We start from the raw sequence: 12,145 nt of genomic DNA on the forward strand, positions 1-12,145 counted from the left end.
CAAGGTTCTAGCTGTGAGCTGTGGTGTTGTGTTGTCACATTACACATATGACAATCAAGTCTGATTATCTTTATTTTGTGTCGACATTTTTAACAGCGATGTAACAACGTGTAGTAAGCAGGAGAGTTGTATGACTTGTTTTTGTGCTGCAGTTTTTTGCTGTCCCTCCCCTGTGTCTCATAGACCCATTCTCACACACACACACTACCAGTGGTAGCAGAACTGCCATTCAAGGTGCTAACTTGCCTTCGGGAGCAACTTGGGGTTCAGTGTCTTGCCCAAGGACACTTCGGTATGTGGAGTTATGTGGGCTGGGAACCTACATATTCCGCCTCGTAAAACTTTCACTGCAAGCCAGGTGGGATTGGTGCAATTTGGAAAGAGTAACATGAAGTATAGCAGCATTTAAAACAGGGCATAATTGAAATCTTTGAGAGTAAGGGAGAGAATAAAGAAGACAATGAGGCCAGTATTGTGGCCATAAAAACACTAATCGGTACATTTGAAAGCTTATGACATGCTATTGTGATCAAAGCATCAGAACCATCAGAGGAATTGTGAAGTGCTGAGCAGGAAACAGATGAATAATCCAAATCTGTATGGCCCGTAATACTCAACCAGGGAGTGTGAGTGAGTCACCACAAGGGGTTAGTTAGTTACTTACTAGTAGTAGTGTAATAAAGTGGTGTATTGTATTGGTTTGTATTGTTTGATACAAGGATCTCGATTTAGTACACCTGGCTATCAAGCAACACATTCAACAGATTAAAGTACTCTATTATATTACAATATTACTTATGTAATAGCATTTTAAATTTTATTAGTCCCTCACTCTCTGGAAAAAGTAGCTGCTTCTTTATCTCAAATCAGGATAGCCCACATAGGCTATTAAGCATGTGGCATATTAGCTTGTGGAAATACAGCTATGGCTACGCTCAGCTGCAAGCTCAAACACAAAAGATTCCTCCGAACATCATTTCAGAGCGATTTGACTTCCTTTTAAATTACAGTGCTGACCACCAACAAGTGGTGGACCCAAATGTTACATTGTGCCAAATAAGAGTACCATGCACGAGCACTAATGCTGCAATCCATCTTACTCAGAATTTGGTAAAGAAAAAATAAATAAATAAATAAAAAGCAACCCTGACCTCTGACAGTGAAAGGTGCACTGAAAAGTGGTTATTCAACTCTGAATTCCTCGTCAGGAAAAGGCGGATGTTGACATAAACACATCTTACTGCACAATGACGGCACACGCAGATTTCCCCTTTGCGTCATTTTATACTTGGAAGAACATGATTTTACTTTATATGTAGCTTTTGTGTTGTTTAAAAGGTGTTTTAAGGTTACATCTGTGACATACATCCATTGATTTCAGCCCAATCATACACAATAAGAGTATTACGACATAATTTTTATGAGCAAAAATCAAATTATTTGTTGTTTCTTTATATGTTCATCAAATTCAGCCATAAAAATACCAAGTGGCTCTGGGCATCCATGTTTTTCCTAGCAGAGGTGCTGGAACGTGTTTAGATCAGAACTTTGGAAAATTAATGTGGAATTTTCCGAGTACAATGGATTGTAGCATAATACCGCACACATGTCCATACATCTGCTCTGACATCACAGAGGACATCACGTCATTCAGGACGCATTTCCAAGGTTAATGGATCAGACAAAACTAGACTGTGTCATTATAAAGTTTCAATTATTGTCCTTTTATAATATTGAATATTGATGTTTTTAATAAATGAGAATGCAAATTTGTCCTGATGGGACCTTTGCAAAGCAAACAAAAACCTACCATATATACTGTAGTGTGTTCAACAGTTCATTTATTGTTAATGTTTCCAGTACTGAGGTCATATTGGTTAACGAGAGGAAGTCCCACCCCTCGTGTGTGTGTGTGTGTGTGTGGTGCATGTGTGAAGAGGGTGTGAGATGTACCCTGAAGTAACTGGTGAGAAGAAACGCATCTCAGAACGTACAAAACAAGTTCAATTACATTCTTGATGAATATGTAGAAAACCACACACACACTACTAATGTCTAATAGTATTTATTAGTTGCTAAACTGGAAATCCCAGGACTCCTGTAAACTATGCAGTTGTTATAATGTTGATCAAATTGATCATTTGTAGGAGTGTGCAGCAAAGGATGGAGAGGTTACTTTCATACTGAGACATTTTTAATGCAACGGTTGTATGTGGTAATGCATGTAGCTATGCAGCATTATCTGTTCAATTTCGCCATTAAAAATGGGTAATTAAGTATTTTAGATATTGCTCCTGTATTTTATATTAAATCTGTTTCCCCTCACTGACTACGTTTACATGGACAGCAATAATCTAATTATTGACCTTATTCTGAGTAAGACAATATTGTGATTAAGGTGTTTACATGAGTCGCTTTTAGAACACTCCTGTCATGTTCCCGTTTTACATGTTATAGAACATAGATCGATTAACGGCACACGTCATTACGTCCCCATGCCACACCGTCCCATGTCCCTCCAGAATTTCACATATCAACATACAGTTCGTCTTTGTTATGATACCGTATACAGTTTTGGGTGTTTCATTTTTAATTTTACGAACACTTCAAGTGCAGTTAATTATTTGTGATGCTGTACGTGCAAATAGACGACTGCTTGACTTACCGCGTACTTGCGTACTATATAGTAGCTGAAATGCATGTATTTCTCCTTCTATATACATGTCTTTCTCCTACTATATAGTAGGGAAGTACGCAGTTTTGGACGCAGCCGTGCTCTCTTGTTTGCTGTAAAACGGTTGAGCACTGCCGTGTGTGTACGTGTCCTGTCGCGAAATGCTGTGAAAACTCCCACACAACGTTAATAATGGGATTAAGGAGTGTACATGTCTGTAATACACGTCGATAATGCGACTAAAACAGGAGTACTCCACATGTCTTAATTCGATTTGTGTTTACTTCGAGTGTGACTTTATCCGGATTAAGGAAATCAACAATCGCTGTTTACATGCTAGTTTCTTAATCAGAATATCGTCTCAATTGGGTTAATATAGGATTATTGTTGTCATTGTAAAGGCACTGTTTGATAGCTTTTCTTTCATCTATTAAGGAAGTTATTTCACGTGATCAGAGGAGATGCCCTCTGTTAGTGCATTTATACTCAGGAAACAGCATGCCTATGAGTCTTAGGGTTCATTCTCCCAGGAGAAAGTTCCAGAAAATTTAAAGGCCATACAGAGGGGCAGCAGCAATTCTATGTGTAGGGATTTTCATAATTTTTGGTGGGGATTCAGCAATCCTTTTTTTTTTCTTCATGCTTTTGGTGCTTGTCATCACAATACTGATCCTGATACCAAAATGAGTAACCTATTTAGTATTAATGGCTCAGGGGATTCACAGAACATTTTATTTAATTCCCTCTGATTGCATAGTAGCCATGACGTGTGTACGTGTGTGTGTGTTCATGCTAGGCTTGTTCGTTTTATAAGGTCAGCTAAAGTGCATTAACTAGCTTTGTTGGTTATCTTGGATGGAGCAGGTTTGCAGTAGAGAAGAATGTTTTTTATTTTCTACTACAGAAGAGAGCTTCTGTTCAGCTATGAGTAAAAGAAATATATTTGTTTTCAATGTGTCTGAATCACTCGTTGTTATTGATAATAGTGGTTGATCATCAAGAACAATGTACTGGGTAAAAGCTGTTCTTTTCATTCACCCAAGGTTGTCTGTAGACATTATTTTTCTTGCCTAGCCTGCGTTTGCTGCAGTGTTGGTTGCTGCTGTGTGTTTTGTTTTCAATATTTTATCAGGTTACTTGTATTGTCAGAAGATGTTGTAGTTCCTGTTTTCTCAGAACAGTTTGCAAAAATAAGCACACTATCAGCCCACTATCCAATACCAGTACCAATATTGATGCATTCCATCCCTAGCTTTCAGTAAATGCTGATGACTTGCCATGGTGTCCATGGAATAAGTGCACTGTAAGAAATACAATTAATCAAGATTACTTGATTAATTGTAAACACTCAATATTTACATTTGTTAGGATACCAAGTAGATTTTTTTTAACAGGCAGTCAGCCTCTGGTGAAAAATCCCATGAGTTCATAATTGGTTTTAAATTTGGGGCAAGATACTTTGAATGAATATTGATGAAATTCATGCTGATAGCATATATTTAAAATATTAATGTATTCATTAAAGAAATAATTTGTGTGTTTATTTCTGGCCGTTAAAAGCTCTGCTGGAGTAGAATCACACACATTTCTAGCCATTTTTTCCTTCTCACAAGAAAAAAAAATCACAATTTGTTCCTTTTAGGCATTTCACTGCATGTGTGACGTTCATTTGTATATCTCCCCTAAATTACTTCCTACAGTTACATTAAGTGGCTTTTCCTGTCTGAGAGAAGTAGGGAAAGGCTGACATGATGTTGCATTATATAAGAATCATCTCATGATTTAATTCTTTAAAATGAGCAGAATTTCATGACCAGTCATGTGTCTTAATTCGAATAACCTGTAAATATTATGTTCTTCTGTTGCAGGTTCATTTTCCTGATGTGGAGAGAGTGGAATGGCTCAATAAGGTGTGTGTGACACTACTGTTCTTACACACTTACTTTTTAATGCATGCACTACCAGATTATTCAAAGCTAGATTTGAAAAACTTGCATGAAGTTGAATGTAAGTCTGTTTTACCTGATTGTAAATCTGAATCTTTGATCGTCGTTTTGCTGTGGAATGTCTCGAGATACAATTGTATTTCTAGCAGGAATGCAAAATAACCAGACTCTCTCTCTCTCTCTCTCTCTCACACACACACACACACACACACACCTTTCTTACTATCCACTATGAGGTATATCAACTGACTTGTGTATTACTGTAGGCCTAGGTCATTGTCCACTTTGAATTTTGGGGAACAAGCTCTATTCAGCCATTACACAATATTCAACAAACATGTGAATTTAAAAAATCAGTTTAATTTGTAGTAGCAGTGTATTTAAATAAATGTTACTTCTAAACATGAGATATGAAAATTATTGTGGTCTTCATGTTAATTGTTATTTTTAAGTATTTTCTCATTCAATCCATATTTAAGATTTTAAGATTTAACATTACATTGCTGTGGATGTATCTAGATTTCTTCGTGTCTTTTCAATCCAGTCATGGTTTTAAAAACTGCCCCACTGACCAAAAACCTCTTGAAATACAGTAAAACCTAATCTGCACATTTGAGATATGATCTAGGAATCCCAATAGAAACACACACTTTTCAGAACTCAACTTTGGAAAAGTAAAACAACAAGATCTGGACAGGACCTGCAGATTTCCTTAAAAAAAAAAAAATCACGACTAAAAAAAAAGATAAAAACCATGAACATCAGTGCTATGCAGTTGAAGATTTAGTTGCTCTGTGTCTATTACTTAAGCTCTTCGATTTATTAGCTAGTTGACTGGTTCATATAGGTTTTACTTTTATTTTTTTAATTTTATGTCCAGTCTGTTATGACTTTTTTTCAGATCAGCAGTCAATCTAATAAGGAAAATGACAAAGTGGAAGCAAGCCTTCTCATAAGCCATTCTCGTGTGGTGTGGTTTTTAAAAAAAAAAAAAACTGGCTGTGGTAGCCTGTTGTGTTTCTGATGAGATCTGTAGGTCCAGGATTGATTGCTTGACTGCTGCTTGATCAGCTTGGCTGTTCTGCGTGAATGAACTCTTAATCTGGAACTCATGCAGGTTATCTTCAGAAGGAAAATGTTTTCTAGAGCTTACACTTTTTCACTCATGTGAAAAAATAAGTACACCCCATGGAAATTGTCTGTTTATTTATTTTTACATATTTGGACAATCAAACATTTGATCCTCTTTGAAACAGTGCCTACTAAGGTGATGCACTCTATCAAATGACACATAATTGACATTTTGTAGTAATTTTCGCAATTTAAATGAACAAAAAACAGATCAGTCACATGGACAAAGTAAGTACACCCCTACATTTATCACAGCTTCAAATCCATAAAATTAGAATCAGGTGTTCACGATTGGGTGCCAGTGATTAGAACCTGCTTAGGGAGTGCAGGTGGAATCTGTCTTATTTAAATCTCTCAAATCTAGTGTCTGGTGTTCCCTTTGTTATTGAGGTGTGTGGTGTCATCATGCCACGATCTAAAGAGCTCTGTAAGGCCTTAAGAAGAAGGTCTGATGCAAAACTGCTAGTAAGTATTGCAACTGTTGGTGTCAAAGTGCATGCTTCTACAATCAGAAAGAGATTGTGCAAACTTGACCTGCATGGGAGGCGTGCCAGGAAAAAGCCTTTACTGTGTAAAGAGAACATTAAAGCAAGACTACAGTTTGCCAATGAGCATGTAGGCAAAGACCAGGCCTTTTGGAATAATATGATCTGGACAGAAGAATGAAAGATAGAGTTGTTTGGCCACAGAGACAGCAGGCATATTTGGCTCTGACCAAAGACAGCTTTTCAGGAGAGGCACCTCATACCAACTATGAATCACGATGTAGGAAATGTTATGGTTTGGAGTTGTTTCGCTGTCTCAGGGATTGGAGAGCTTGCATTCATTGATTCAACTATGAATTCTGCATCATATCAAAGAGTGCTTGAAGATAATGTGAGGCCATCTGTCCGAAAAATTCAACAGGATAATGACCCTAAGTACACTAGCAAATCCACCAAGGAATGGCTCAAAAAGAAGAAATGGAGGGTTATGGAATGGCCTAGTCAAAGCCCGGGTTTGAATCCCAATGAAATGTTGTGGAGATTTGAAATGGGCAGTACATTCAAGAAAACCCTCAAACATTTTGCAACTAAAAGAGTATTGCATGGAGTAGTGGTCAGAATTTCCAGCAAGCTGATGTCAGAGACTGGTGGACAATTATGCAAAACGTCTACATGAAGTTATTTCTGCTAAAGGGGGCAATACTAGCTTCTGAGGCCAAGGGTGTACTTACTTTTTCCACAGAAGACTATAATGTATATTGATATTTCTGTTGAATAAATGATTGAAAAAGCAAAGTTTTCCCTTGGGGTTTTGTTCAAGTACATCAACTTTATTAATAGGCATGGTTTCAAAGTGGATCAAATGTGTGCTTGTCTAAATATGTCAAAAAAGAAAATTCCATGGGGTGTACTTATTTGTGCACATGACTGTAATAGCTGCACAAAATCCAACACAAATGTCCATGCTGAAGTATTGAGTAACACAAATCCTAAGGTGCAGTGAAAGTGTGATTGTTATGATTAATTTTAGGATTGTAGTTTATAAGTTTTGGGGTTTTTTAATATAATGTGTATATATGTGTATATATAAAATATATTGGTGCTGTCAATCGATTAAAAAGTTTCATCAAGTTAATCACAGGCATGGGTTGTGATTAATCACAGTTGATCGCAAATTTTAAATACTTTTGATTTACTTGTAAACGTGCAGTATTTCATTAAATAAATTAATGGTAAACTGGGTTAAGGAAACAGCTTCTTCCGTTTTATTATCTCAACCATTAACATTTATTTAACAAGTGTTCAATAACAATCTCTTAATTTGTTGAGGCATCCATATGAACTGAAGACATATTTAGCAGAAACCAACAACTGTTACAAAGTAATGTTTGCTACAAAGTCACAAATAGCTTACCTGTAAATTTTTTGCATAGAAACATCAACTCAAATGAATTCAACAGTAAGTAGGCCTATTTTAGAAATGGAATGCCATAATGTCTGTGAAGTGACAGAGTGAACAGTCTCTACATTCTTGGTTGAAAATAATTACTTCAAACAGTGTGCATCTGAGCAACATGCCTCCTGTCAACCAATCATACATTCTACTCTTCTTTCAACCAGTTGCTCAGGCAGACTAGCTTGTTCACAGTTTCAGATGATAGAGCTGACCTCTTCTTCTGCAGAATGTGGCCTGCCAAAGAGAACAGTCTCTCACATGGCACTGTTGAGGCAGGTGTAGCCAAGTACCTTTTTGCTCTATGGGCCAGCTTACCATATGCACCTGTTTGTGGTGACCACCACTGTAGTGGACATGTTTCTGTGCTGGCACAGGGCTCTGCCTTGTACCTCTCTAGAGATTTATCTGTGGCCAGTACCTCATCATCAGACTCTGACTCTGATCCCATCAGGAGGAGGGCCAACTTCTTCTTTGGTGGTTCTGGCTCCACTTTTTCTCCCGAGGTCTGTGGTGCAGGTTTTCTATCCTTCAGAAACTCACTCGGCTTTTGCCACACCTCTCCCCTCTCTGCTCTGGGCAAGCACTTAAGGTCCTTGAACTTAGGATCTAGAGCGGTTGCTACATTTAACCACCAAAGGTTTTAGTTCTCCTTTTGCCCCCATTGAGGTCCTTTGTGAATGCAGCCTTGAAGCACGCTATGTAGGCAGGGTCAGCACCAGAGACCTCCATTGTACGCAGGATACATACTTTTCAGCACCTAGGAGCTCAGTGATATACCTACAGTGCAAACGGAGCACCACACACTTGACTTAATGACTACAGTTTTCATTCAGATGGCATCTATTTAGGGTATAGGCCTTAAATTGTGTCTAGATTACTTACAAAATACTGAATTTTATCAGTAAAATTGGAGAAGACTGAGAAATCACAATACCTGCAGGGCTCCTCCAACGTTTCCAAATTGCCAGCCTGTCATATTCAGCTGAGGTTAGCATGGCTAAGCTGTGCTTCTGCTGTGCCAGCGCTGCTTTCAGTGGATCTTTGTTGTGTTGAATCCGCCTTATCATTTCAGGAGTTGAATTCCATCGTGTCGGTACAGCCTGGACATGGAACTCCTCTATTAGTCCATACGAGGCTTGCTGAGCTTCAGCTCTGCGGTGTTTGCGGGACTGTGTCCGAACTGTCTGACTGTTTTACGGCACTTGGCTAAAACGTGGTCAAATCCGCTGTCCCATAAAGCCACGCCCTTTGTATCATATGCACCACACATGGCACATGCTCGAATGGTAGACTATTTGCAGCAGCAGTCATATTGCGAGCGCTGTCTGTTCTGTAGTTGTGACCTTGCCCATTATCTCCCACTCATTTGCAACCTTGAGAAACTGGCTGGCACATGCTTCGGCAAAATGCCTTTCTTCTGTTTTTGGTGAATGAGTGCAGCTGCCAGTTGCCATCGATTAGGTGTGCTGTTACACCAAGGTAGTTATGGGTACTACTGATGTCTCAATTAAGTGCAATAAAAGTACCTTCTGCCAACTGCCTCACTTTCGTAGCTTTTTCAGTGTCATACAGTTCATGTATTCTTGTAGCAATAGTTCTTCTCTAAGGTAGCTTTTATGATGGGTTGCCTGTGGCGATGTGAATGATGTCTTGAAGCCCCTGGTCCTGAGCTATGTTGATGGGCCTGCAGTCTGTGGCGATCCATTTAGCGATTGCATTAGTTAGCTTTGCTGTTGTCGTTTTGTTGATAAACTTGCCTCGGCCGCACTCTGCCAGTGTCGTTTGATGAGCACGGCTTGTTAACCCTGTCTCAGCACTAGCATCTTTGCTAGTGAACATCAGCAAAAATGTGTTTCGTCCGAAGATGGTACTTCAAACTTGTTGTGCTTCAGTGAAAGGATAGTTCATCACTGCAATAAGCATACACAATATTGGTTTTATCAAAACTTTCATCTGGAAGCTTTTTTATAGCAAAACTTGCCGTTCAGCAGAGTGGACACCGTCTCCTCTGTCATCGTATTATATATGTTTGCCGTGCCCTTAGCACACAAATCTGGGTAACCATCTGCACTGCGATAACGGGAAGAAGTTTGGGTCAAACTTGGTCAAATTATTTATTTGCGTCAAAAATGTGATTTCTTAGATTAATCGCATGTGTTAACATTGACAGCTCTCTCTCTCTCTCTCTCTCTCTCTCTCTCTCTCTATATATATATATATATATATATATATATATATATATATATATATATATATATAATATCTATATCTATCTATATATATATATATATATATATATATATATATATATATATATATATATATATATACACACGCACATACTACCAGTCATAAGTTTGGAGACACTTGACTGAAATGTTTCTCATGAGCTTAAAAATCTTTTGATCTCAAGGTGTATGATTAATGTTTGTAATCGGTGTTGTGGACAAAAATATAATTGTGCCAACATATGAATTTCTTTCATTAGAAAACTATCACTCTATTTACAAAAAAATATATTTTTTAAATGGATGACTTGGAGTGAAATATTCTGAAAAGCAGCCAGTAAGTGTCCAGCGTAGGTGGGAACTCCTTTAATACTGTTTAAAAAGCATCTCAGGGAGATTCCTCAAGAAATCGGTTGAGAAAATGCCAAGAATACATTTCTGGAAATTCTAGGTAAAAAGGTGTCTACTTTGAAGATGCTAAAATATAATAATAATAATTCCCATAGTTCCATTTGTGTTATTCCAGAGTTTTGATGACTTTATTATTATTCTAAAATGTGGGGGGTGGAAATAAAAATAAAGAATGAATGTGTCTAAACCTTTGACTGGTTGTGTGTGTGTGTGCGCGTGTGTGCGCGTGTGTGCGCGTGTGTGCGCGTGTGTGTGCGTGTGTGTGCGTGTGTGTGCGTGTGTGTGTGTGTGTGTGTGTGTAACGGAAAAAATGGTGCTGAATTTTGTTTTAAAATTTGAATAAACTATGAATCTAATAATAATAATAATAATAATAACAACAATAATTGACCGATTAATCGATTGTGAAAATAATTGTTGCCTCTACTCCAAAATGTGATCTCGGTGACTTTGACCTTGTCATGTTTGTTGGTGCCAGATGGGATGATTTGAACCTCTCCTGGAATTTTCATTAGATTGCCTCTAGAGTCTCTAGAGTTTAACTGCGGTTTAACAATAACAGAATAATCTAAGGCCACACAGGTTCACCGACACTGTACAGTTGAGTATTAAAAAAGGTGATGTTTTTCTAATCTTCAGCTGTCCAGTTTCAGTTAACTTGTGCCCTTAGATTCCTGTTCTTGGTTGACGGGACTTAAACCTGATGTGGTCTTTGGCATGGTTTGGCATGCATCTCTGCTCACCATGGTTATAAAGGGTGGTTATTTAAGATACCGTTGCCTTCCTGTCAGCTCAAACTAATCTGGCCATTCTCCTTTGACCCCTCTCATGAAGGAGGCATTTATGCCCACAGAACTGCCGTTCACTGGATGTTTTTCAGACACTGCCCTCTGTGTAAACTCTGGCACCATCAACCCTGTTAAAAGTCAGTGAAATCAATGTCTCCCCATTCTGCTGTTTGATGTGAACATTAACTGAAGCGCTTGACCTGTATCTGCATGAATTTATGCATTGAGCTGATGCCACATGATGGGCTGATTTGATAATTGCATGAATGAACAGGGGTACAGACTTTACTGCACTATTAGGGAAAGGTATATACAATTCTTCATATGATTATAGATTTCCAATACAAATAGGTCTGTCACGTTGTTATTGACAAACCGTACGATATATGGAAATGACCTCGATCATTTTTGCTGATTTCTATATTGCCCATTGTGTTTACATGCATGTTTGTTTTCATAAGAATGAATGTCACCAACATTTTAGCCATTTGCGCTGCTTCTGTCCTCTCGTCTGCTCTAGGGCTTTCAAATTAAAATTTAAACTATGAATATTCATGAAACTTAAGATAAAAATGCACATTCAAATTTAAGATGTGTAGCAAACACTAGCACAGATTTAATTAAAACCTACTGTTGAAAAATGACATGCAAGATATTAACAATGCACTAATAATGTTATTTGAAAAAGAAAAATCTAGAAAGAATAGTTCTAGTAAACACTAGAATAATTTAATGATAATAATTTCAGATAATCCAATCATAGTAAATAATGTCGGGGATTTAGCCACTTAAGCTGCGTGAGTTGAAGCTGAACAGTGAATGAACTGCGGTAAACTGAAGCACTTTACTAGCAGGTTAATTAACTCACCCACACGTATGAGATTAATCAGACATATACACAACATAAATGTAATATTACTACTTGCTTCTGCACAAAATGACACAAATGCACAAGTGAACTTGAACTTAAGTAAGGCGCTAGGTAGAATTGTAAGTCATATTGTGAATACGTTTTTTCTATAACCG

The 12,145-nt window shown here is 37.8% G+C and overlaps 1 protein-coding gene across 1 annotated transcript in view; it reads left to right on the top strand.

Annotated features, from left to right (window-relative positions):
* The window catches only part of esyt2a (extended synaptotagmin-like protein 2a), a 53,608-nt gene that overhangs the window by 9,508 nt on the left and 31,955 nt on the right, over positions 1-12,145 (top strand). Inside the window, exon 2 of the mRNA XM_053652236.1 lies at positions 4,543-4,584. Coding sequence (XP_053508211.1) covers positions 4,543-4,584 — 42 coding nt within the window. The remainder of the gene's footprint in view (positions 1-4,542; positions 4,585-12,145) is intronic.

Source organism: Ictalurus furcatus, chromosome 20, assembly GCF_023375685.1.
Source record: "Ictalurus furcatus strain D&B chromosome 20, Billie_1.0, whole genome shotgun sequence".
In the NCBI taxonomy this organism is placed as follows: Eukaryota; Metazoa; Chordata; class Actinopteri; order Siluriformes; family Ictaluridae; genus Ictalurus; species Ictalurus furcatus.